This window comes from Amia ocellicauda, chromosome 13, assembly GCF_036373705.1.
Source record: "Amia ocellicauda isolate fAmiCal2 chromosome 13, fAmiCal2.hap1, whole genome shotgun sequence".
Lineage (NCBI taxonomy): Eukaryota > Metazoa > Chordata > Actinopteri > Amiiformes > Amiidae > Amia > Amia ocellicauda.
The window spans coordinates 37,721,787-37,748,740 of NC_089862.1; the positions used below are offsets into that span (position 1 = coordinate 37,721,787).

The 26,954-nt window shown below is 46.8% G+C and overlaps 1 protein-coding gene across 1 annotated transcript in view; it reads right to left on the reverse strand.

The window, feature by feature from the left end:
* Window positions 1–1,421: 1,421 nt before the first annotated feature.
* frem1a (Fras1 related extracellular matrix 1a) overlaps window positions 1,422–26,954 on the reverse strand; it is a 41,003-nt gene continuing 15,470 nt past the window's right edge. Inside the window, exons 2-37 of the mRNA XM_066720921.1 lie at window positions 25,399–25,908; window positions 23,605–23,699; window positions 22,825–23,135; window positions 22,348–22,544; window positions 21,815–22,138; window positions 21,473–21,581; window positions 20,948–21,079; window positions 20,029–20,373; window positions 19,292–19,434; window positions 18,925–19,118; window positions 18,492–18,582; window positions 18,029–18,196; window positions 17,596–17,804; window positions 17,052–17,145; window positions 16,583–16,835; window positions 15,406–15,606; window positions 15,122–15,307; window positions 13,662–13,858; window positions 13,111–13,336; window positions 12,801–12,945; window positions 12,418–12,559; window positions 11,930–12,125; window positions 11,407–11,671; window positions 10,897–11,311; window positions 10,564–10,759; window positions 9,685–9,829; window positions 8,664–8,793; window positions 8,389–8,461; window positions 7,980–8,129; window positions 7,559–7,764; window positions 7,015–7,062; window positions 6,196–6,369; window positions 5,449–5,580; window positions 4,912–5,027; window positions 3,689–3,774; window positions 1,422–3,441 (exon numbers count right to left, since the gene is read on the reverse strand). Coding sequence (XP_066577018.1) covers window positions 3,239–3,441; window positions 3,689–3,774; window positions 4,912–5,027; window positions 5,449–5,580; window positions 6,196–6,369; window positions 7,015–7,062; window positions 7,559–7,764; window positions 7,980–8,129; window positions 8,389–8,461; window positions 8,664–8,793; window positions 9,685–9,829; window positions 10,564–10,759; window positions 10,897–11,311; window positions 11,407–11,671; window positions 11,930–12,125; window positions 12,418–12,559; window positions 12,801–12,945; window positions 13,111–13,336; window positions 13,662–13,858; window positions 15,122–15,307; window positions 15,406–15,606; window positions 16,583–16,835; window positions 17,052–17,145; window positions 17,596–17,804; window positions 18,029–18,196; window positions 18,492–18,582; window positions 18,925–19,118; window positions 19,292–19,434; window positions 20,029–20,373; window positions 20,948–21,079; window positions 21,473–21,581; window positions 21,815–22,138; window positions 22,348–22,544; window positions 22,825–23,135; window positions 23,605–23,699; window positions 25,399–25,629 — 6,528 coding nt within the window. The 5' untranslated portion in view covers window positions 25,630–25,908 and the 3' untranslated portion in view covers window positions 1,422–3,238. The remainder of the gene's footprint in view (window positions 3,442–3,688; window positions 3,775–4,911; window positions 5,028–5,448; window positions 5,581–6,195; window positions 6,370–7,014; window positions 7,063–7,558; window positions 7,765–7,979; window positions 8,130–8,388; window positions 8,462–8,663; window positions 8,794–9,684; window positions 9,830–10,563; window positions 10,760–10,896; window positions 11,312–11,406; window positions 11,672–11,929; window positions 12,126–12,417; window positions 12,560–12,800; window positions 12,946–13,110; window positions 13,337–13,661; window positions 13,859–15,121; window positions 15,308–15,405; window positions 15,607–16,582; window positions 16,836–17,051; window positions 17,146–17,595; window positions 17,805–18,028; window positions 18,197–18,491; window positions 18,583–18,924; window positions 19,119–19,291; window positions 19,435–20,028; window positions 20,374–20,947; window positions 21,080–21,472; window positions 21,582–21,814; window positions 22,139–22,347; window positions 22,545–22,824; window positions 23,136–23,604; window positions 23,700–25,398; window positions 25,909–26,954) is intronic.

Sequence of the window (26,954 nt, forward strand, 5' to 3'; positions counted from 1 at the left end):
TAAGATGATATTAAAAGGGATGTGCGAATCCAGAGGGTTATTGAATCTGCTACATCATCACCTGCCTGGGAGGCCAGACCAGTGGGCTGTAGCATGTAACCTTTTTAAATACCTGAAATACAACTTCTGCCCAGAAATACAGTCGTTCCTCAGGCGTTGTACACTCTCACACCCGAGCGGCACGCTCACCTGCAGCAGTGTGTGTCGGCCTGGGTGCGGCCTCCTCCATGCATCACGGCCCCGACGTGCCACAGTGGTATTTAAACAGACCTGTGAACCTGATGGACGACGGCCCCTGAAGTTCCACTGCTGTACAGAGAGCTAAATGTTGGTTTCACTGAGAGCCGTATTCTCTTCTTCAATGACAGACGCTGAATCCACTCCAGCTCAAAGCCAGGTCCCTCTGCTGCCATTTGAACCACAATTCTGTTCAAGACATTTTGTAAAGCTCTGTCTCCCTCTAGTGAAATATTAGGCAAACTACAATATTTATTTTCCACGATAAATTCTTCCCCGAGTTGAATGTTTACAGGTCTATATTTTATTATATTGTATTTATGTATTTTATTTTGCTGTACGTTTGTTGTATGTTTACCAGTCTGTAAAGCGCTCTGTGGCCACCCTGCGAAGGGCACTATACAAATACAAATTGATTGATTGATTGATTGTTTGCAAAGCAATTTTCCAATTTTTGTGATACTTTTTATTTAATATATCATTTTGATTGCTTTTTGTAAGTGGCTTAGCTGAGTATTTGATCTGAAAGAGCAAGAGATTGATACATGTGAGGGTAAACAAGAACAATGCACCCACAGCATCCTGTTTTCAGTATATTAGTCCTCTATCCCTGCTAGATAGCACTTCACAGTTTTTATTATGCTTCTCGCATTTTTGATTGTTTTCCTCCTTGCTCCCTTTCCCGTAGCCCTTGACTATGACCCTACATCTTGACAGCACTTAGCATTCACCGTCCAGGATGTAGGACCTCACTTACTGTACTTGTGTAAATTGTAAATTGGAATTTGTAAAATGTATTATTCTGATTTGCTGTTTTAGCTAAATTGATTTTGTAATGATTGATGCCTTGTACTTCACTGTATTTTTGCACTTATGTTGTAAGTCGCCCTGGATAAGGGCATCTGCCAAGAAAAAAAAAAAAAATAATAATAAAAAAAATAATAATAATAAAAATAAACTACACTGCACTTTCTTAATGGAAAAACACTCTTTAAAATGGGATTCCAGTTCCAGCCAGTTCTACCATTACAGTGAAAAGACCCAGTTCATGGAATTAGTAAACATTAATTAAATATATTTCCTGCGTCATTCTGCCAGGCTGTTGGTCTCACTGCAGTGCCGGTGTCTTGGGCAGTCAATTCCTCAGAGCCTAGGGCAATAACTTAACACAGGGTAATCAAGCAGACAATTAAATAGCAAGTTTATTTTCATATAAAAGTAATGAAACTTTATAATAAATTCTCTGTAAAAATGTTGCAAAAACCCAAAAATCAAATCTAACATGTTGTGTATTAGCAATTCTCCATGTATCTGTTATTTAAAAATGTATACAGGTATCCATAAAATAAGAATAATACATCAGACCAAGATTCTAGCACTAAGTGGTCTATATCATAACAGATACATATATAAAGATATAGTAATGTTTGGCATTGTGTGTGACGGGAACCTGGCTCTGTGCAAGAGAAGCTTAAACACAGTTTTCTCTTCCCTGCGATCAGTACCGTTCGGTTCATTACCAGGAGACACTTACAGGAGATTTCTGTTTCTATGGACTGGTGTGAAAATGGTACAGTGCAGCATGTCTTTAAAATAAACATCATCAATATCTAGGTGTACATATTACAAACATTACAGTCATCACCTAACTACGGCACTGAAACAAGAGACATGTTAATGGTTTATTTTTATTTACAGTGATCATTACTGTAAATTCCTGAACTGTATCGAATTGGCACCACGTTTGGTTTCACATTAAGGTGATCTCAAAACCCCCTCAAGGCTCAATCCTGTACCTGCCCAATAGAGTGTGTCCTGATTCACTCATTCACTAGGTGATGCTCAAAATAAAAACGCCTGAAACGATGAGAGAGAGAGAGAAATAAACAGACCGTCATGGAGCTGCTGAGAATATACTGAGTCCTTTGAAGACATCACCTGCGTACTCAGTGGTATCTGTACAGTCACAAGGGATCCAGCCCCAGTCCCGCCGCACCTTTACCACACACACCAGTGTTGGTCTGTCGCAGAGGACAGTTCGTGTCTCGGAGGGTGCAGTTTGTGTCAGTGCCGGCCCATCTCAGGAACATGTTATTGAACACAACCACAGGACCAGAGCAGAGGCACACAGAGTGATCATGGGGACTGCCTGGTCACATGACCTAGCCGTGTCATTAAAGAAGCTTTCCAGTAATATCACTGAGGGGCTTCTACCTGCCTGAGATCCAAGTGCATATGGATCATGTAAGAGCGCACTATAGCCAGTTATCAATGGGTGTGAGAACATGGGAAATATTACACTGGAGATGGTGCCTCTTGGTTTGTTTAGCTCAGCTGGATACATGCTAATAGCTAATTGGTTCAACAAATTGATCGAACTGTTTTATGAAGGATCCCAGTGAGTCTGCTTGTGTGATGTGGCTGTGTATTCATAAGAACTGATTAGACATCTCCTGTGAAGCGGCATCGCTGATTCAATAGGGAGGATCAATATCCTTCAATAGGGAGACTCCTCTCTGCTCTGAGGCTCAGGACTGGCTGTGGCAGGACGGTGGATTTGTGAGGTCAGTGCGAGAAGAAACGCTAATCTCTCCTCTCAAGGGCAGCCTGGTATCATAACTCAATTAAATACACATTTATGGTTTCAGAATATATAAATTTAAAGAATTTACATATTTTTAATAAAATAAAATGAAGGAAGAATTAAGCTCATAGTAGTTAACTGAGGCTTTTGTAAAAGCACGGTTTGTCCTGCAGGCGATTGTTTCCTGGCAGGTAGGATTGAGCCGTGTGTGTTCTCACTCACAGCCAGGCATTGTCAGTGTCATTACCTTTCCGTCTCTCTTTTTGTGTTGTAACAGAATCCTTTGCACCCACCTGTTATTTGAAACATCTCAATCCTGTGTATTTCACTGAAACAAATAGGACCAGTCTGAGGGCTGAATGTCCCCACAGGTCCCCTTGGCTGCGGTGCTGGGTGCTGTGTCCCTTCCTTGATGCTTTATGTCTTGATGTAGCAGACGTACTGATGCCCTCTGCCCTTCCTGCAGTCGTTCACCTGCCACTTCCCTCTCCTCCTCACCAGCACACAGTTCTTCCCCGCCCTCCTCTTGGCCCTGGGGGGCCCCTTCTTCCAGTTGGTGAAGGTCACCGGCTCCCCGCCCACCCACTCCCAACTCCCCGTGTTCTCCCTGTCATTCAGCCCTGGGGGAGACAGGGGAGACCACAGGACAGCATTTTAATTGGGGTCAATCTATCACACGCCCACACTGTCACACACTGTCACACTGGTCTTCTGAGACGTGAGCTGCAGAGAAGGGTCACTAATGGCTTCGCTGACAGATACAGGACTCACTCCAGCGTATGTTGCAGCAGTATATTCAGCTAGGTCAGTATGTGTTAAAAATGTGCTGTAGAAAAGACCTGCACATGATCAGGTCGACAGTCTCACCGATCCAGAAGGGCTTCCTCCCGCTGAAGTCCCACAGCCAGTCCATGTCGGGTTTGGAGAGGACGCTGACCAGGCTGCCTCTGTGACTGCGGACAGAGAGGGGTCATGAGCGCAGGAATCGCCAGCACAGTTTAGAGTGAAGCGGCTTTGTCACATTTATAAAGTAGTACGGTGCGGTGCAGTGCAGTGTAGTGTAGTGTAGTGTAAGTGTAGTGTAAGTGTAAGTGTAAGTGTAGTGTAAGTGTAGTGTAAGTGTAGTGTAGTGTAGTGTAGTGTAAGTGTAGTGTAAGTATAGTGTAGTGTAAGTGCAGTGTAAGTGTAAGTGTAGTGTAGTGTAGTGTAGTGTAGTGTAAGTGTAAGTGTAGTGTAAGTGTAGTGTAAGTATAGTGAAGTGTAAGTGCAGTGTAAGTGTAAGTGTAGTGTAAGTGTAGTGTAAGTATAGTGTAGTGTAAGTGCAGTGTAAGTGTAAGTGTAGTGTAAGTGTAGTGTAAGTATAGTGTAGTGTAAGTGCAGTGTAAGTGTAAGTGTAGTGTAAGTGTAGTGTAGTGTAAGTGTAAGTGTAAGTGTAGTGTAAGTATAGTATAGTGTAGTGTAGTGTAGTGTAGTGTAAGTGCAGTGTAGTGTAGTGTAAGTGCAGTGTAGTGTAGTGTAAGTGTAAGTGTAGTGTAAGTGTAGTGTAGTGTAGTGTAAGTGCAGTGTAGTGTAGTGTAGTGTAAGTGTATTGTAGTGTAGTGTAAATGTAGTGTAGTGTATTGTAGTGTAGTGTAGTGTAAGTGTAGTGTAGTGTAGTGTTAATGTAGTGTAGTGTAGTGTAGTGTAAGTGCAGTGCAGTGTAGTGCAGTATAGTGTAGTGTAGTGTAGTGTAGTGAAGTTTAAGTGCAGTGTAGTGTAGTGTAAGTGTAAGTGTAGTGTAAGTGTAGTGTAGTGTAGTGTAAGTGCAGTGTAGTGTAGTGTAGTGTAAGTGTAGTGTAGTGTAGTGTAAATGTAGTGTAGTGTATTGTAGTGTAGTGTAGTGTAAGTGTAGTGTAGTGTAGTGTTAATGTAGTGTAGTGTAGTGTAGTGTAAGTGTAGTGTAGTGTAGTGTTAATGTAGTGTAGTGTAGTGTAGTGTAGTGAAGTTTAAGTGCAGTGTAAGTGCAGTGTAGTGTAGTATTTTTAAGCAATGAATTTTTCCTCTGGTATAAAATGAAAGCTTGTCTGTGTTTCTCTGAGAGGTTCCCTTACTTCTCCCTGCAGGCGCGGGCGGCGGAGCTCCAGGTGGCCCTGTGGTCCCTGCTGACCAGGTAGCAGCAGCTGCCATGAAGCGTCCAGCCATGGGGACACTTCTGAGGGCCCATGTCCTGGGGAAACAGGGGGACAGATGAGTCCAGTTCAGCTAAATAGTTTAAACAAACAAACAAAACCAAACACAAACAGAGCATTGTGCCAAAAAGATGATGTTAATGTGGTATGTTTCGACGAACGCATATCAGCAGTGGAGAAATATTGTGTCTCCGCCCGGGGATACAACTGTACGATCAGATGGGGGGATAAGAAAAGTAGAACAGGGAAATCTCCCCATCCCCTGTGGTAAAATCGCACCCTGAATACATATATCAGTGTATGTTTTTGCCTATAGACAAATCTTGCCTAAAGAGAGACAGATGACTCAGCCTTGACAGGCAGGTAAGTCTTCAAGAAATAAACTCCAAACATAGTTGCTGATTGTGTCTTTTCCTCTCTATCCTTTTTCCAAGTGGAAGCCCTGGAGCAGGAGGTCACCTCTTCAGTGGGGGTCCAGGACTGCCAGGACACGCCATCACAGCGCAGCAGCTGGTGGGAATCCTGGTCAAACTGCAGGAGTCCAGTGAGCTCAGGGACACAGGCTCTGGGGAAGGAGCTGCCAGGACTCGTCTGTAGGAATTACGGTGCAAAGATCAGACACTTACTAGACGTTAAAGAGTCGGAAAGTGAAGAGGGCGAGGGTGAAAGGGCGAGAAGGGAGTGAGGCAGGCAATGAGACTGAAGGAGCTCATCTGCATCTCAGACCAAACAGACTGCTTGCTGGTCTGAACGTAAAGTCATACTCTGTCAGAATCTCTTCACTCTGCGCAGAGAAGGCTACGTGGGGAACTTGATTCAGGTTTTCAAAATCCTGTAAAGGTACTGAAACAGCCTAGTTAGGGGCATCTTCAACATGAAGAATATCACAAGGACTCGAGAGCACTAGGTGCAGGAGCAGTCAGGACAGAAATGAGACATTTCTTTACACAGAGTCATGGGCTCTGGATTAAACCCCCCATGCTGCTGAAGCTGACTATCTGTTAGGAATTGGTGAGGGACATTGATGTTCTTATTTTCTTGTGTTACTTTAAAATGGCAGGTTTATTATGACTTTTGTCATCTCCCGTCAGAGCGCTGACTGCTCCTCCACATGGCTGATGGGAGTGTTGGATCATTTAGCCACTAAGAAATCAAACAAATCAGACTTCTTCTTCTTCTGGCCCTCTGTTCTGCGCTCTCTGGTACCTGCGGAGTGGAGTGGGCAGCGCTGATATCCGTGCTCAGGACCGCACTGTTCCCCGGAGGGCCCGGGGGAAGCCTCTGCTGCCCTCTGCTGGTCACCAGTACCCTGGCACTCTTCCCAGCGCTGGCAGGAGCCGCCGAGTCGTCCTCCACACGCAGAGACACGATCCCATGATACTGAAACACACAGAGGCAACGCAGGAGAAGGGAGTGAGCAAAGACTGAGTCACTGCAATGTCTCTGTGTCTCTCTGCGCTGCTCAACATCCCCCATCAACAGCAATGCTGGATTTAAAACATTATTGATGATCGAAACCTTGAATCTCCTGTACTTCCCACATGCTTCTCTTGCAGTTTCCAACTTTAAAAAACTATTTTGTAGTGATGTCTCACAGTTTGGGGAGGCTGGGGACAGGGGACGAGACAGGGGATGTAATTGCTCTGCACATTTCTCTCTATATCAGTTTATCACTTATTGATTTGTGTTTCTTTGATGTTGGAGAATGAATTGCTTTTCCTTCCACCAGTGAAGACAAAGGCAATGTTAGCAATGGCATCCCTGCTCTGTCCTGCATGGGAGACTCATCAAACTCAGGAGGCGAGATGGTTTGGTACAATACTATCCCTGACTGGGTTCCTCAAGCTTGTTATCCAGTTTTCTTGTCTGCTGTGGGACCGAACTACTCCGTGGCCCTTACTCAGCTGCCAGTGTCCATTATTTATCCATCACAACACAAGCTGGTAATTGAACACATGTCCTCTGGATCCCAGCCGTAAATCCACCCCCAGATTAAATTTAAGGATTTTTAAACTGAATTCTCACCCTGAATAATAAATCCGTCCCATTTCGATGAACAGAGGACGGGCGAACCTGTGAGGGAAACATGTTGAAATGAGATGTGCTGCTTCACAACAGATTCCAGATTTAAAACAAACCCTCTGCCATTGTTGACGTAATTATGAGATACTGGCATCTGCAGAACATGGTTCAAACCCTACACAATAAGCATCAGCTGCTGCTTAATGTACTGACTTTTAGTACAGGAAATATTGGTAATTTATGAATAAAAACATGGATCATTAATAATTCTCTTCTAAATAAAACAAATGTGTAAGGACAATACAAACATATATTACATATATTAGTATCAGATTCACTAACCCTATTCATCAGTTTACAATGATCCTTTTTGTACAATAAGCTATCCCAGCTGATCTGTGTTTTTTCTTAGAGAAGATACACCTGCAGACACACACAGGCCCTCGAGTCTGAGCTTCAGATCATCAGAGTGGCCTCCTTCCTCCAGCCCTGCCTGGGTAACCTTTGGTCAGAACAAGCTGCTAATAAGCAGAGCGCAGGGTCTCACAATTTTCCCATTTCCTCTGGGCGTCAGCCGAGCCTGGGGGTGAGGTGGCCGCTGGGCAGATTCTCCTCGGGTCCACCCCTCCACCACAGAGAAGGGCAGCATCTCCAGCTGGATAGAGCCATGCTGCGGGGGGGAGCCTGGGACCAGTGGGGTCACCCTTGTCTTCAGCCCCACCTGAGTGGCATCCTGGGCACTGCTGCACTGGCCTGCATGGGAACGAGACAGGGCTGCTGAGAGGGGGGTCCATACTGAGCTCAATCCAGCATGCAGGAGAGATGCTGGTTCTGCCATCTTCACTCCTGCTTCCCAAGCTCACAGCCCAACTCATCGCAATGATGTTGGTTGGTATTCTGCTGCACCGCTCTCACACCCATCTGGTCTCCAGCTGCACCTGTCCTGCAGTCCCTAATGAGGCTCTCACCTGTGCTGGCGTCAGAGATCCTCACGGCCACCTTCGTGGCGCTGCCCAGCACAGTGCTGACCGGGGAGGACAGCACGGCCTCGAACACCTCCTCCCCCTCCTCCAGCCGGTCCCGGGCCAGCTGTACCCGCCAGCTGCGCTCCGACACACCTGTAGAGGAGAAGAGCAACCGTCTCTGTGGCAGTAAGTCTTGAGCACTTAGATATCATGACATAAAATAAGTACAGACATTTGCACAAAGATAGAGCAAAGACATTTTACATGGATGGTCAGGTAACAGAGTTGTTATCTTTCAATATTATTTGCGGGGAAAGAGATCATCCACCCAGTATTGGTTTTCTATATTTTCTAATGAAGGAGAAACAAAAAAACAAAATAACAAGGGTAAGAAAAAGCATGTCTGACTCACCAGGGTCAAACTGGATGAGGTTCGAGGGACTCAGAGTGAAATCCTTCCCAACAGATGCTGAGATTTCATTGACCTGAAACATCAAACCAGACAAACACATCACATCTTAAAGATGCCACTGGCACACGGATTATGTAGTCAAAGCTACTAGTCTGCAGGACTGTCTGTGTAGTCAAACCCAGGCTGGCTGCAAAGGCCGGTACTCAGTCCGAGCTGCTTTGCTTCAGTAAAGACCTGCTCAGTCTTATGTTAGCTGTGGCACAAGCAGCTGTTACCTTAACTGCCACGAATGAAGACTCTGCCATATTGCCCTTCCTCACAATGGAGACAGACAGCGTCCCGACGTCCTCACAGACTCGGTACTCAGCCTGGGAGAACTCTGTACGAGACCACTGGAACTCCAGCCTGGGGGGACAGCAGAGTGATAACATCGATTTTAAAAGATTATACCAAAGTAATTATATAACATAATGATGAATTGTACTGGTGGAAATGTATGAAGTTACATACAGTAACATACTAACAGTTCATTTTTATACTAACAAAGTGATATAATGTGTTACTTTAAATTAAAAATAATATTCATACTTCTGATCGATAATTCACTTGTTACATTTTGTATCTCGTTGTGTTTCCATGTTAGTCAGAGGCTATTTCTCTGGGAAAAGTAACACAAGTTGAAAATTAACCAAATGCCATCTTCTCCACACTGTCTGTATTCAAAACACAAGGCAACCCCCCCATGCACATCGACGTGCATTCCTCTTGTAGATAAATATCATATTCAACAACTGCTGCACTTATTTAGTGAGAATATAATAGTAGTGACGAGACAGAGACAAGCAGAGACAAGTCAGTGAAACGTACTACACTACAGGCACTGATGTTCTGTGATGTTGTAAATGTATTGATTATCTGGCCCACTAGAGGGAGCTACACAGCAAGTACATGGATGTGTCTTTCAGCTCGTTCTCTCCCTGAGTTTCGTTACTGTGCGTGCAATCCTTCTCAGTCTGCATGTGAAGGAGCTGTTCTACACATCACAAGAATAACATGAGAAAGTGCCATCGACTCATCATTTTCTCTCTGTGTCAATAACTTTGTGTCTTTATATCTGACCATTCTTGAAGGAAATCACAGTGCTAGTCACACCTGACTGAACTGTGTGTGAAGAATGGATGGACTTGTTCTTATGAAAACTGTAATTTGCTCTGGTTAAGGGTACCTACTATTAAATAAATACTACTACTAATACTACTCCTACTACTACTACTACTAATAATAAAAGAGTCTTACATCTGTGGAAGAGCAGTGCTCCCCAGGGGGTCAGAGACCTGGAACTGCAGTCTGTCAGATAGGGCCTCCAGAGCCGTGTCGATGACATAGAGGATCTGTCTCCTATTCAGGTCCCTCTGGGTGAAGCTGTGGTGGATGAATTGACCTTCATAGAGGAGTGACAGAACAGGCTGTAGTCAGTCTGACTGCTGCTGCTGTATTTGCAGCCTGACTTAATTCTGAATCAGCTCTACAGGTTCTTCAAGAATGACTTGACCCCCTGGGCCTCCTGTTCATTACCCCATGAGTGTCTGTGTGCCAGTTGTCCAGAGATAAATGGGCTTGTATAAGTTTGTCATCCTTAAGGAGTTTGTGTTTATCTCTCCTCCATGCCTAATGGTTTATTTATTTAATTATTTAGTTGCACACCTATTAATTATGTCAATCTGTAAGGCTCTGTGACTACCTTGCAAATGATGCTGTACCAAATCAAAACTGATTGTTGATTCTACAAGCCTGAACTGGTTTTACTGATTCCTGTTCCCAGTGAGATGCCTGTTTTAGTTCGGCTATTTGATTAGACCCAGAGAGAAAACCAGTAACAGAATTCCCAGACATTAGACCCAAGCAGTGTCAGACTAGCCAGACCTGATTTAACTTCATTTCCATCTCATTACCCATGATGTCCTACAATAATTATCAATGCAGGGAGGCTGAGCGGCCAGTTAATCAGTGAGGGCTGCAGCTGAGGGTTGACCAGCTTACTGAAGAGGTTAACATCACACAGCAACGCTTCAGACAGGAGGTCTTCACCACAGTGAGGCTCTGAGAGGTAGGAACCTACTCACCTGGTACTCGAGAAGAGCACACTCTTTACCTGACACCCTCTTCAGCTCTCACCTGTCGTTGTGTTCTCCAGGTAGCCGAATTGAGGCCCCTGCAGGATGTGGAAGGTGATATGCTCATCTCCCGGGCCCTCTGCCCGCAGGTCTCTGGAGGAGATGTGGATCCCATAGCGGCCGTCCTCCAGGAGCTCCGCCCTCCACAGGCCGTGCAGCTGAACCACATGGGGGGCGGCCGAGTGCAGAGCTTCTACCTACCAGACACACAGCAGAGGGGATGGGGTTCACGCGAATATGGGTTCCTGTGCACAGGATGGACGTCTTTTGACAGTCTAGTTATAAAATATGAGCGTGGTTCTCTGTCTGGGGGTCAGCTCTCACAGTGACTCACCTGGATGGTGATGAAGACGGGCTGGGTCTGCAGCTGCCCCTCCACCAGGAATCCCTGGTTGGTGCCGTCGGAGCCCACGACTCCGAAGCGGTCGATCTGAGCGGGCCCGCCACCGTGCCTGTAGATCAGGTCTCCACTGTCAAGGTCCTGCTGGGTGAAGTTGCCCTGGCTCAGTGGCACCCCCCGCAGGTACAGCTGGCCGAACTGTGGTGGTTGAGCCATCAGGAAGAGGAGGCGTGCAGGCGGTGTGTCGGGGTCGGAGAGGCTGAGGGCGTGAGGTGGCATCGTGACCTGCCCGCCCTCTGGGACCCGCAGCCCGGTGTTCCTGGACAGAGACGGTGGACTCCGGTCAGCAGCTTCCACCCACACCTCCAGGGAGCCGTTGCGGGACGACAGACCGTTGCTGATGAGGAATCTGAGAGACGAGAAAAACGAGAGAGACAAGGTAGGCCCCCAGCGTGTGACGGTGCCGTCTGATTGCCCCACCCACAGACACCCGAAGAGTCCTACCCTAGCTGCTCTCTGACTGCAGTGGCCCTGTTGTCATGAACGTAGCACACCAGGTTGGCAGCCACGTCCATCTGACTGAAGGAGGTGATGGGGACCCCGGGGTGGGTGAGGTACTCCACATGGCCGCTGGCAGGGTGGGTGGTTAGCACATAGAGCAGCTCCTCAGGCTTGTCTGTGCCATCCACGGCCAGCAGCACGTCAGTGGTCACTATCGCCCGCTCTCCTGTCCAGATCTTCAGGGGCTGAGTGAAAACGGCAATGTCTCCTGGAGTGGCAGGAGGGAAACGTTCGAGCGAGGTGTTCACACTGAGATCAGGGCCAAATGAAAAGAGAAAATGAACTCTGTGCATTGAATTAGAGTGTGGAGGCGTCCAGTATCACTGTTGCACATCCTTATATTTAATGTACAATAAGAGAACTATTATCTAGGTGTCTGGTTTCGTATTTTTTTGTTAACCGAAGTCATAGGGAAGATAACTTCACTGAAGAGATCAGAGCAGCTCTGCACCCCCCGTGAGCTGACCTTTTTGCATGTCCTTCACAGTGATGAAGAAGTGCAGGGCCGGCGAGCGGTGGCTCCCGTCCTGCAGGTGGAAGGTGAAGGAGTCCTGGCTCTGGGAGCCCAGTGAGCCCGTGTGCCGATAGCGCAGCAGGTTCATGTCAACGTCCTCCTGAGTGCAGTTCATCCCTGGCAAGAGAGGCAGCCATTCCAGTCCTTCCTGAAAGCAACACACAATGCCAAGAGGCCAAGTGGCCAAGCTCCACTGAAACTCATCACTAACAGTCAATGACTCCAGCCGCTTGAAGGCCTACTGGCCTCAATTTGAAATGAGACTAAATATGTTAAGCATTTGTATTTGTGTGTACTAAGTAGGCTACTTCACAACACATCTCAGATATACTTCTATGTGGTACTCAACCCACACAGCTACCAACCGGAAAAATAAATCAACAAAAAAGGAAACTGATCTAAGTTATAATGATCATTTTATCTAAAGAGCCTTCACTGACCTTCTTTTGCAGTAATCCAAGTTTGGGAAGAGTTTCAAACACATAGGATAGTTGGTCCGCTGGGGTGTCCTGGTCTTCTGCAGAGAGCACAGCCCCTGAGATGACCCTGGTTTCCCCCATCTCCACTTCCACACCGTTGTTTCTACAAGGACAAACACATCAAACAGAGCAGTGCCTTAAAAACAAGAAAAGATGGATAAGTAAAGTAAAGTAAGTAAAATCTATATCCACAAGCTCTGAAAGTGAGTATCAAAGAGCCTGTTAACTGGTGGAGTTTTCATCAGCATAGGGGGATATTGAGTTTCATTTCCATTGCGTTTGGAGTGATTCAGAAACATCCTCCTGGAAGCTTTGGGAGCCTTCATGACTCCACAGATCCTTACCTTACAATCCGAGGTCTCTCATCGTTGACAGGAACGACCCGCACTGCCACTTGTCTGCGCACGTTGTGTTTCCCGTCGCTCAGCTGGATGGTGAAGTGGTCCTCCATGCTCTCGGAGTCGTCATGCATGTACATCAGAGTCATTCCTGCAGTGTGCAAAAGCAGCGGTGAGCACAAGGCTTGCACTGTTACAGTAACAGACTTAATTCAGATTCAACACAGCTTTATCACATCTTGCTCCTCAGTGCAGATACCCTAGGCTTGGCTCTGCAGTAAGTGCAAGCTGGATCAGTCCGGGCCGGAGACGCTACCATTAGTCAGGTCCTCCAGGGTGAAGCGCAGCACCGAGAGCGCGGTGCTACGCTGGGCCTGGATCAGCTGCTTGTAGCGTGACACCTCGGTGCCATAGACACCATTCATGATGATCCCGTGTTGCGGTGGCTGGACAACAGTGAAGGTCAGGGTCTCCCTGGGAATGTCAAGGTCCACCGCGTCCAGGACCGAGGGGTCGAGCTCCTTCGTCTGCCCCTCCTGGACCTGCAGAAGAGCAAGATCCCCGTCAGGGCAGATGCTGACATCAGTGCTGAGAGGAGGGACTACTGAGGGGTTAATGCTCCTCACTGAGGACACTTCATTCATCCTTGCTGATATCATTACAAGTGGTTCTGCTGGGGATAGGGGGCTGAAAGCATTGTCTGTGAAGGTGCCTGGGCTGAGTTGGGTTAGACAGCAGCATCTGGGCAGGTATCATGAGGGATAGGTCTATATTGCACCTACACTTGACCATGTAAAACCTCACAGGTACTTACTGACAGCGGTTAATGAAGCAGTGACACACGCTGACATGTCTCTTCTTACTTACAGTGATGTTTCTTGCCAGAAGATCCGGGGCCTCGTCATTGGTGGGGTTGATGACGATGTAAAATGGAGTTTCGAGGGAGTGGTGTTTGCCGTCAGTGACACAGAGCAGGAACTGGTCCGTGATGGGCTCTGTCCGCTCATGGAGAGACTGCACATAGTTCACATGCAGGTTCTGCACGTGGCTGAGCATGAACGAGTCTGACAGAAACAGAGGGTGGTGTTATAAAACACACAGATCGATCATATGGAATATACAGGTGACATATTAAAGGAAAAACCTGAATAAATGTGTGGAGGAACATAACGAATGCAGATGCCTCCAAACAGGTGTTCTGATGATACAATTAAGCAATTAACATCCTATCACACTCTGTGGCATGTATAAAAATGCTAAGCAGGCCCAGTTGACCTCGATTTTGGATCAAGATGGCAAGAGTAAAGGATCTAAGTGACTGTGAAAGAGGGGTCAGTATTGGGGCTTGAATGGCAGGATCTCCAGTCACACAGACGCTCAACTGACTCGTGTTCTGGACAAGTGGGCGAGTGCATGTGTGGGACACCAAGAGAACGGGACAGGCCTGACTGCTGGACCCCTACAGTGAGGGGGTCCGGAGACTCTGTTATGCTGTGGGGGGCATTTTCCTGGCATGGTTTGGGTCCACTTGTCCCCTTAGAGGGAAGGGTCACTGCAAATCATGACAGAGTGATTCTGAGTGATCACCTTTATCCTATGGTGACACATTTCTCTCCTGATGGGAGTGTCTCTTCCAGGATGACAATGTCCCCATCGACAGGGCACGAGGGTCACTGAATGGTGTGATGATTATGAAAATGATGTGACTCATATGCTATAGCCTTCACAATCACCATATCTCAACCCAATTGAACTACTATGGGAGATTCTGGACCGATGTGTTAGACAGCACTCTTCAGCACCATCATCACAACACCAAATGAGGGAATATCTTTTGGAAGAACGGTGTTCATCCCTCCAGTAGAGTCCAGAGACTCGTAGAATCTGTGCCAAGAGCATTGAAGCTGTTCTGGAACTCATGGTGGCCAACACCTCACTGAGACACTTTATGTTGTTTTTTCCTTTAATTTGTCACCCGTCTGTATGTGCTAATATTTCAAACACCAAAACAGCTAATGCATTGAGGCATCAGTAATCTGTGTACTGGTTACATTACATCAATACACTTGGGAGCATGGTTTATAATCTCCATTCTTTCGCTTTAGTCTGCTAATTTAAATGATTGCATTCTAAATTCAAAAACTATTTGAAGCAGCATAATGTAATTTCTGCAACAGTTACCATTACAACACCACCAGAAAGACATTCATCCCAACAGTGTAAGACTGACGTGTTTTTCTGTTTATAAGAATAATAATAATCCTCATCATCATCATCATTGGCACTAACATTAGCAGTTTATTGAAATCCTTTAAAGATACACTTACCAATACTGATCCCAGTGTTGCTTTTCTCGAACCCGGGACTGGGCAGGGTGTTCTCGATGTAGCCGAACTGGGGAGGAGAGAGCAGGATGAACCGTAACTCCTCCTGGGGGGTGTCGGGGTCACTAGCACTCAGGTCGGATACAGTGATGGAGGCTAAACCTCCTTCATCAACCACAAACATCTCTCCTGTGAAATAATACAAACAAATGGACACAATCTGGTATCTGATACAAAACACAAGACTTGAACGGATCTCACTCAGATATAAGACAGGCTGGGGTTACCGATGATGATGGTGGGAGGCTGGTTGTCCATGGGGAACACGGTTATATTGAGATCGTACACAGGCAGTGAGTCTGCAATCCGGGCTGTGGGAGCGAGGGGTGAAGATCCTTTATAGCAGCAGCTCTGTGTGGCATCCTGGTCTTCGTCCGAGATCACAAAGGTGACGGTGTCAAAGCGAGGGTTCAGCCCGATCTCCCCTCCTGTGCACAACACACCTCAGCATCAGTCAGCATGGCTGAACTCTCATCCCACTTTTCAATAACCCCCCACAGCCACAGGCCTGTCGCTGCCACACAGCACTAACTCATCTACTCTGTTTCCTCTGTTCCACCCTCTCCAGAGGGCTAACGATGCACCCTGAGGGCCGGAGAGGCACCCTGCCCCCCAAAGACTGATGAGGCCCCCAGAGTGCAGACAGGCCATCACAGAGGGAAGAGCACAGACAGGCAGCAAGAAGATCAGACAGTTCCTATTCAATGCTGCTGTCTGTGTTTACATTGCCTGGAGGTGAGGCAACCATTAGACTTGGGCCTTAAGTCTGGACCCCCAAATTTTTTTTCTCCTATAACAATCTGAAGGGCCGTGCAGAGAGCTAGACTTGTTCTGGGGTTCAACCTGCAACCTTAAGAATTTCCAATCAAATAAATAATACAAATTAGTATAACTTAAACACACACACACACGCCAAAACAGACACAAAACAAAGTCTGCAATTGTATCTCCTGCATTCAGAGTTCAAAAGCTCTATAAGAAACAACAAGAGGTTCAAGATATTCATTTCAGAGCCTCCACAGGAAATGAGGGACTACTGTGAAAACAAATACAGCGTTAGGTTACTCTCTGTGTTTTTGATACTCAAGGAGGATAGAGGACAGAAGCTCATTTCCTGAACTTTTCCACTTCATTTAACCCTGTTGTAAGTATTGACACGAACTTCCTCGTGTGGATCCGGCAGCCACTTACTACAACGCTTCAGACACCAGATCCTGGGTCATTCTTAATCACTGTAAGTGAAGCTTGTGAAATGTGATATAGCAGCAGACGGCACATCATCTGAATACTACTGCTGAAACAGATTACTGAGTATTCATGTTTATTTGTGCTCAGCAGTCGTTTAAACTCTCCTGTGAAAACATGCAGCAAGAGTTCCCCCTAGCCCTCGCTCCCGGGCACTACCTGTGTGTTTGTACATGACAATGCCAGCCACAATGTCTTCCTGGAAAAAATGATCCACGGGCTTCCCTCTCTTCTGTACCACCCCCTGGCTAGGCTGGCGTGCGATCATGTAGGTGAGCCTCCCATCGTTGCTGTCGCCGTCTGTGGCGTAGATGTACTCTGTGGTGATGACCACTCCCTGTCCCTCTGTGCACTCCAGCATTGGTCTGAGGCCTGGATTCAAGACTGGGACCTCATCATTGACCGGTATCACCTGAACACAACAACACATCACTGTACAACAAGACAGAGAGGGAGAGCCCTGTGGTCTGGTCGTCTCATGTGCTGAAGAACCTGCTGTGTTGAACCACACAGAGTCGTGGTTTTCATAGTTCTGTGTTCAGAACGATTCACAGAGGAGACAGAGACGTCTATATGAAGATGCACAGTTGACAGAACAGTCTGAGGAAAATAAAATAGCTTGGTTCACCTTAACCTGCACAACAAAGTCCACTGAATTGACTCCATCCGTCGCAATGAAGACAATGTCGTCCTGCAGCGTCTCAGAGCCATCGTGACGATAACTGTGAGAGCAAAGTGTTTGAAACAATAATATCCACCCTTTCTCATGTTCAACACATTCTGACGACATTATTCATGGAGGCTTTGTCTGAGAGTGTGCATGGTGTCTATCTGTCTCGTACAGAACTGTTTGCAGCAGGTCAAATGTCAGCTTTAACACAGATTTCTTAAAAGTCTTAAAATTTCTTAGTGTTTGTTTTGTTCCTAACACCCACATTGACTTCCTATGAGTCTCACTTATACTGTTCATATAGTATTTTCTTAATATCTAATAACATAACCAGCCAACCAGATTGGTTATTGCCAATCAGTCAAAGAGCAAACTAAAATACTGAGATCTATTATGTATGACTTCCTTACAAAAGGTGAAATATTTGACGCACTTTCACACAATGCAACACTAAACAGAATGTGTTCTCAATCTCTTTGATGAATGTGTTTAGGTATCTGACCTAACTTTTCTGCTGTGCAGGTCCTGCAGTGAGAGCCGAGATCTTTGTGTGAGGGGCAGCTTGTCCAGCCACAGTTGCCCATGCCGCGGCCCCTTGTCCAGCGCCAAGCTGAGCTGCTCCAGTGCCGAGTCCCTATCGATGACCCGTACGAACCCCTCAGTGAGCCAGGCCTCCCCACCCTCTGGCACAGCCATAGCATTCAGGAACACCTGGGGAGGACGGCCACAGAAAACCAGCTCACACCACAGACAAACAGACAAACTGTATTTGTATTTAAAATAGCGCCCTTCACGCATTGAAGACCAACAGAAAAAGGGTAAAAATATAGATATAAACATCAATAATAGTAATGATGATGGCAAAAAAACTCGTCATAATAATACAACAGAGCAGAGTCCGTGAGGCTGTCCTGTGGGAGGGAACTGCGCCATACCTCCGGAGCCTGGTTGTCCACGGGCAGCACCGTGATGTTGAAGCAGATGCCACTGAGAGCACCTCCCTGCTGGTTGGTGACAGAGAACACAAACTGCACATGCTGGGGCAGCGGGCCAATGTCCTGGATGGGAGGCATGTAGGCCACCTTCATGTGATTCACAGCGTGCTGGAAACACAGACAGAACCGCCTTTTAGGCAACAGCGGAAAGGAAATATCGCAATGTTTACCGTGAGGTGCTGCGGTTGTGGATTCTTTCATTGTTTTGGAAAAAAAATACCCCTTCCTCAAAAACCACAGCAATGTGGTAAAAACATTTACAATCGCATACCTTCAGAATGTGACCTATTGTGGTTTCTGGTTTTAAATACATTTAGTATCTAAGTCTAGTAACACTTGATAAGGCTTGTGAGTTAACATCTGATGTATTTGAAATGTCTTCCCGGGGACTGGGGTCAGGTACCTGTGTGAATGAGCGCAACACTGGGGCCCCGGGGTCTTTGGTGAATTTAGGAACACTGTCGACCAGGAACAACTTCCCTGCATCCTGCTTCCTGTTCAACATGGGCAAACACAACACAACACAACACAACATGTTTGTTCAATCAATGATTACAGCTTCCAGGACACGACAACAGTCCTGCACAGGCCTTGAAAACAGCTACATTTCATTCTCTCTTCTTTCTTCAGGTTATACAGAAACAACAAAAAGTATTTTAAGATAGAGACTGTGCCAGTTGGACCCTGCACTGGTATTTTCAACAAAACAAATAAATACTGGAGCTTTAAGAACACAGAGCCATATGACTAAAACAGAGCTCAACACAGAACAGAAACATCAATAAGACTTTGCTGATCAAAGTGCACTCCTTTACTGTGAGGTTTTGAGGACACACCCGTGAGCGGAGCTGAAGGGGTGGGTGGTGATGGTGTAGGTCAGATCCTGCTCAGGAGACTCAGGGTCAGTGAAGTGCAGGTGCTTCGTGGTCAGATGAACTACCTCTGTTTCCTTGACAGACAGTTGCCGAGTTCCTCCGGGTGCTTCTCGGGGCAGCTGGTCGTGGACAGGGGTGATGTGCACCACGACGACCTGCAGGGGGCAGAATGCAGCACAGGGGTACAGCACAGTACGGTAAGTGACTTGGACAATGTCCCAAAGGCACAGTCCATTCCACACTATTTCTTTATGGAAGCAATGGCAGCCCGATCCAGGCTGAACTGTGGATGCAGACACACAGGACGAGCATTCAGTCCCTGGCGCACCTGCGGCTCGGAGAGGTTGGGGGGGTCGTGGCTGTCCGAGAGAGTGACCTCAAAGGAATCCTCGAACACCTCCTGCCCCAGGTGACGGTAATAAATCACTGCGTTGAGTAAGTCCCTCTGGAGGAAGCGGCTGACAGGGTAACCTGAGAGGTGGAGTAAACAACACATGAGCTTCCCATGGTATCTGGTGACTGTGGGGGGGAACGGCATTCACCTTAACTGATCTCAATTAAATGTTTCTGAACCCTTTTATATTGATTGAAGTGGGACCTATACAACCTGTTAGATTGGGACTCTCCAGAACCAGAGTTGGAGCCAGGGGGGTGTTGGGACCAGGAGAGGCACATATAATGCACAGCAGAACCTGTCAGCTCTCCTATCTGTCACTAAGGGATGAACACCAGCGTGTGCACAATCTGTCAAATAATCCTCTGAGTTCACGTGCCAGTCGGCTTAGTTCAGTTAATTCATTCAGAAACATCATTTTCACAGTGACACATGCTGACTGCTGAAGGGTATTTGTATTGTTGTTACCTAAGTTGGTTGGTTGTCTAAATGGTTGTCTATTTCTCTCAGTTCTGTTGCTCTACAGCTTTGACAGAAGACTGCAGATGTCAGTGAGGGACTTTCACTAGAACTAGAAGCTGAATCTTCTTTAAAATGATGCAGGACTGTATCCCTAACTCTCACTGTACCCTGCACTGCCGTGCAGAGAGCTCTGCCTGCGGGCGACACACCTGTGAGTCCAGGCCCGGGGGTCTTGGTGATTTCCCCGGCGCTTGGCGGGCGGCTGATGTTGAAGAGGATGTAGTCGTCGCTGGAGTCCAGATCAGAAGCCTGCAGCGTGGAGCCGCGGATCAGAGCTGCCTGCCCCTCCAGCGCCTCCAGCACCATGTTGCAGATCAGGAAGGGGGGACTGTCGTCCTTCGGCAGGACGTTGATGGGGAACTTGTGCCGGGTGCTGTGACGGCCGTCCGATATCCGGAACACCACGAAGTCTTTGGTGGTGTCGCTGTCGTCATGGTGGTAACGCACCACACCGGCCCTGAGGTCGCTCACGCTGAACAGGAAACCCTTCCCTCCTGGGGGGGGACAGAGAGGGACTTCGTGAGCTCTGCACCCCTCAGCACAAGAGAGCCTTCCCAGTCGAGGGTTTGCCATGGAGGAGATGTGCACAGGTATGCAGTGTCCTGTGCACCGTACAGCATACGTCTACAGCACAGACCTGCACACCTGTGTATTGTGCACTAATGGAGACTTCGACTGTTATAATCTGGTGTGTTAGTAATACGCCAGGAGGCTGGAGTGGGCTACATTACATTACATTACATGATCGTCACTTAGCAGACGCCCTTATCCAGGGCGACTTACATTTGTACCCATTTATACAGCTGGGTATTTTACTGGAGCAATCTAAGTGAAGTACCTTGCTCAAGGGCTAGTAGCAGAATAACTCCCCTGTGACTTGTCCTTTAACATGAAGTACAACTGAAGCAACTTGTGTTAGGTGAACAGTAAATAGGTGCAGATTATCTCTCTTGGTAAGTGTTGAAATGGATGTTGTGTTGTGTTGTACTGGGTGTCAGAGTCACTTACCTCTCAGGCAGTGGGCTGTGTTGTGTTGTGTGTGTTGTGGTGGGGGTCATAGGCAGTTACCTCGCACGGTGAGCCGGCCGTGCTGCAGCCCATCCACGGTGACGAGACGCACGGCTCCCAGGTTGTCATTGTCCACAATCTGCAGCTGGTCCCAGGTGATGGGCTGGGACTGCCCTTCCAGGATATTAAGGCCTGTGGAGAGCCAGGGAGAGACGCCTGTCAGCCCACAGTGCTTGAAGATGTTGTGAGGAGTCCTGGTGTGAAGCTCAGGGCCTTCAGGGTCACACTGGACTTGGAAGGTGACCTTGGACTTGATCAGTGAAAAGGGTCTGATCTGGGTAATCCAGTCCCAAGTCACACCTGTTGTTTAAATAGGTAAAGGGGACAAACCCCTGTTTGCCAAGGGCAATATTACTGATAGGGAGTCCAAAAATCACTCTGCACTCCTAGTTTATGAGTAGCAGATGCAGCTGATGCAGCTGATCACAGCAATACCTTAAAAGAAAATACCCCTTAACAGGCAAGGCATTGCCTGCTCTCTGGTGGAGGTTATTAGCGACTTGTCCGTGTTCCGTTAAGACTCACCCATGTTCCAGGACACCCTGGGTGCATTGGTGTCCGCAGTCCTAACTGAGATATGAACAGTGATTGGGGGGCTTTTCTCAATGAAGAAATCATGGACCTCGAACTCCACCTGTTAGGAAGGAAAATATTAGATATTAGATATTAGATCAGATGATGATTATTATTTTGAAAACACAGGGCTGCTGGTGAGGCCATAACAGACACATAAACACTTCATTTGAGAAAGGAAGGACACAAAGACAAATCAAATCGATTACAGGAGTCACAATTGAGGGCTGTTTCATTAGATATGAGCACAGGCATATGTGAGTGTATTTCAGCAGAGTGGGCTCTGAGGATTACCTCGTAGTTCCTGCGCTCAGTGTGGCTGGCGTTGGGTGGCTGGTAGGCGATGAGCATGTCGTTCAGGTCAACCCAGGTGAAGGAGGAGATGGGCCGTGTGTGGTCAGACAGGTGTGTGATAAAGCCCTGTGTTGGTGGCCTGGTGACATTGAACACCAGAAGGGAGCGTGGCGTCTCCTCATCCTCGGCGTCCAGCGCCCCTGTGCTCAGTGGCGTCAGAATGAACTGGTCCACCTCCAGCAGGAAAGACGGCATGAAGGCAGCGGACGGTGGCTGGTTGGGGATGGCATTTCGGATTCGGACAGGGATCCAGGTTCGCTCTGACTGGACAAAGCAACACAGCCAGTGGAACCCTTGCAAGACTGCCAGTGAGAATGCAAAGTACCCCTGTTTCTAATCAAGCTGCCTTGATGGTAGCATGAAGGGTAGACCACAGTTTCAGGTCTCACATTATTACAGAACTATGAGTTCATTTTAAAATGATTCTGCACTGCAATGTATTCTATGCGCAGACCAGACAGAGAGGGAATTACCTGGATTACATTCCTGCTCCTGGTGTCAGTGAGGTCCAGCCTGATAGAAATGTAGTCAATGTCCGGAGAGGGAGGGTCCAGGTGCTGGTACCGGAGGCCCATCAGCAGGAATTCGTCACAGGACACCTTGGTAATCTGGACCAGCTTCAGGCCCTTCCGGCAGACCTCGTCTTTACACTTGGCCCCAGCCCTGTTCACTGTGGGGAGAGAAGCACAGTTCATTTTCCTCACCAGAAACCAAGACCCTCCTGCTCCACCGCAGTCCCAGATACATCCTTCCTGGACCAGCGAGGGCCGTAAGGTCTAAATGTGCCTGTTGCAGCGCTAGGAAACTAATAAACTGTCTGTGTCGTCTACCTCAGCAGTGACTGTTTCCCTGAAAGCCACTGACTTTCACTCAATCCCCTGATTGGCTCTCTATCACCGACTCTTTCTCTTGTATTAGTGAATCTCACTGACTTTCACTGGCTCTCTTACTAATTCTCTGCCGCAGAGAGACGAAGCTGTGTGGCACGTCTCCGCGGGGCTCAGGCCGCTCCGGCTCCCCTATGACCAGCTGTCCATGGGCAGGGAGGTACGCATCGTGGGTGTTGATCCGCACCGTACACTCCAAGCCCGGCCTGCGCTCGTAGTGGAAGGACAGTGTGTTCCCATCCAGAGCCTCCGACAGGCCGTAGAACTCCGGCACCTCCAGGGCTCGGGGGCCCAGCTTGATGACACTGCAGTCCGGCTCTGTGAGCTCCACACGCAGCACAAACACCTCTGTCACCGTCTCCATCTCTGTGAACCTGAGGACAGTGCAAACACGTTACCTCCACCTTCCTCATCACTGCTCCTCAGCTGCCTGGTCTTGTGTGGAGAGTTCAGTTTAATTGCCCTTTATTGCAGAAGGAGGAGGGTCTTTTGTGACAGTGACACAATCTAGCCTGAAAAGCAAGTTTGAAATGCTTTTTGTCTATAAATAACTATATAAGTCATTGTTGAAATTGCCCCTGGAAACTGAGGCACTGATGACGGTCAAACACTGAGTGAGATATTGTGCCTTATGTACATTTTGCACAACTTGTTTATGATCATTTTGGATATGATAAATAAAGGCGACCTGTTGGTTTCCTGGTGTGAGAGACTCTGTTTCACTCAGCTGATCGATGTTGGTGCTTCCTGAATCATAACCCTCCAGAGACTGATACACTGGTAACTCATGTGTAACTTTGTCTGGACACCCCACCGGCTTCCCTTCCCTTCAGTTTATTTCACCTGTAGAGTCGTAGCAGCACCTGGTCCTCGTCCAGGAGGGGGCATCCATTATGGATGTACTTTACCTCGTCAGCCAGGAAGTGGCAGTCAAACACCTGAGAGGAAAAGAGGAACACAATAACCAGGAGATGCCATGACCACAGGCTGCTGGACCACTGGAGTTATGTGAGCAGAACTGTATTTAAACACTAACAGCTACAAAATCATCATCATCATCATCATAATTAGAGCTCCATGTCTTCTGTAATGTTTTGTTTGTTGCATGTACTACCCTGGCTAAAATGAAAAGCATTGATAGGAAGAAACATCCCAGATTTCACATTTATAAATTGTTCTAACTAACCCTGGGTTTCATATCATCTCCTTTAAATAAAGAGTGATTGTTTAACATAAACAGATTGCATTGATGTGTGTGTTCTCCACATATTATTATAATATTTAAATATAAAATTTGTTATGGAAGATCAGAGTCTGGGCTTCAATAGTAAAATAATGAGAAATTGCAGCAGATAGGACAGAGGAGGAATGTCTCTGACTGCTCTTGCTTTGTACCCAACCATCACACTATCCAAGACCAGGACAGACACAACACACAGCTTTCCTTCAGAAAGAAATGTGGGAACCAAGGGATTTCGATCAAAATGGTTTCTTCTAGTTACAATGTTTGAAATGAATGAGTTGAGGCTAGTGGTCAAACTGTGGCAGAAGTGCAGTCCTTACACATTCCTGTGCAATGTATCGGCGCAGACGTGGGCAGCGCCGTGCCAGCCGTAGGAATGTCTTTAAGGTGGTGTCAGTGGTTTAAAGGATGTTGAAAAAACAACTCTTTCCCAACAAACGGACAACATTCCTTAAAATAAAACCACACAAACGTATGTATAACATTAATTTGTAGCTCTTTAGTTTAAATGTTGCACTTTGTTTTGCACTTATGTTGTAAGTTGCCCCGGATAAGGGCGTCTTCCAAGAAATAAAAAAAATAAAAAATAAATAATAATAATAATAATAATAATAATAATAATAATAATAATAATAATAAATGAATGAAACACATCCGTCTAAGAACATACAGCTCTGGAAAAAATGAAGAGACCACTCCAAGTTCAGAAATCAATGTCTCTTAATCTGAATGTGTGTTGAAACTAAACTCCATTTACAGATAGAGAAGAAGGCTATCTGACCTACAGACGATAAGGAAGAAAGCACAAAGAAATGTGCACATTAGCTGTGGTCCAGGGGTATTGGAATGGCTGCTTGATCAAAGTCTTCAATGTGCTGCATCACTATTTGGTACATGTATAATATATAAGACGCTATCTACAGGGGACAATATACAGTGATGTCATTCCAGACGATGACACTAGACTATGTGCAGCTGTGGTTACCAGTGATATAGGGTTCATTCAGTGACCAATGACAGGAATGTACTCTTTGTCAATTGTCAATTTGTCAGTTCTCGTTTGAGAAGCATTCTGTGGAAATACATTAACCATGATCATTCTGTTGTCCTTCCTTAAAAGGAAAACACACAGAAGGACAACTTCAAAATCAAGCGTTAAACCCTAAGTGGACTTTTCACTCACAGCCTTGAGTGCAGCTGTTAGCTGGAAGTGTTATCTGTGTCTCCTCCGTGCCTGCTGGTTCCATCCCCTACTGTTCGCAGCAGTCCTCGATCTCTGAGCTGCTGACACACTTTCTGTTTGTTTGCACTTCCCTGCAGTGATCACTTCACAAAGAATAAAATTGTAACTGAATTGAAAGGACGAAGCAGGAGGAAACAGAGCGAGGCGGTACCTGTGGGGAGAGCTTGCCCACCCTCTGTGTGATTGGCTCGTTGAGCACCACCTCCACCTTGCAGGCGTCTCTCTCCCTGGGGATGCTGAACTGCAGATCGTCCTCCTGCAGGAAGGCCATCTGACCCTTCTTCACCCGCAGACCCCTGTTGACCCTGACCAGGGAGGCCTGTGCCCAGTGAGCCACACTGAGCAGCAGCAGCAGTGCGCACACCCGGCCCTGCGTCCCCATGGAGCTGTGCTGTCCAAACACTGCGTACCCCCCTCAGATCTCTGCACACAGGGGTAGCTGTCTCAACACTGCGTACCTCCCTCAGATCACTGCACACAGGGGGCGCTGTCCCAGAGCTGTGCGGAGGGTTCGATCACTGGCCTCTCTTCAACAAGGACTTCGTCAGAGTATCTGCATTAGAAGGCACCGCTATGGGATCCGTACGGCTGCAGAGGGCTCCGTTTTGTGGGAGTTTTCATCGTGGCATACTTGCAGAAATCCAGAAAAGCTGAGGAGCAACTGAAAGAGAAGAGGTTGAGGAGTCAGTCGAGTCAAACTCAGCAGGCTCTCCATAACTGAATTTTGATAAATTCAAATGGAAGCCCAGTCCTTCAGATCTCACAACAATAATAACTATAATTGATTTCCTCATCATATTACTAGTTAATCTGAAACTATATGTACTAATATACTGTTGGTAAAGCCAAATATTGTATTATAGTAGATAATTTTTTCCTAAACAATTGTCTATTTACAGACACAATATAAAATGTGAAAACAGGACTACACAACATGACTCTGGTTTCAGGCAAGGTATATATTTAGGTTTTCATGTGAAGTGTGATAAAAAAGGGGTATCATACAGAACTGTGAGTAACCAAACAAAATGTGATTTCATTAAATATCAGCATTTGTTAATGAAAATCTTTTAAACACTACCAGAAAGGAATTAAATATTCTTTACTATCATGGGACACATTACTTCTATCCAGACTGAGTGCTGGTCCCTTACTAAGCTGGATGTCAAGGACAGTGTGCGCTTTACACCACGAGCTGTGTCCTTAATTGGGAAAAGGAAACTTTGCGAGTTGACATGCGATGTTATTGGAACCAGAATGTTTAGATGTTCTGGAGGAGAACCACAACTTTGACCTGCAGGAAAAAGTCTGCGAAGAATCTAACAGACATCCGGTCAGGTCACAGGAGTGAGTGTGAGCTCAACTCCTTTCTGTTCATTAACTCACAGGCACGTCCTCCACAGACACAGAGGTTACTGCAGGATACTCCTACATGGATATGTGCAGGCAAATAGCGATTTCAATCAGTCAGCGCTCTGTGTAGTCCAGTCAGCGCTCTGTGAAGTCCAGTCAGTCAGCACCCTGTGTAGTTCAGTCAGTGTTCTGTGTAGTTCAGTCAGTCAGAATCCTAATTGGTTCCTAATAGATTAATGATTTCACAGAAATCACAGAAAGTTCGTCCCAGACCTACACAACTATGAAGAAGAGTCTCCAGACTGACTCTATTGCCGTGACTAAGACAGTGTGGTGCCGTGTGCTGGACTGCAC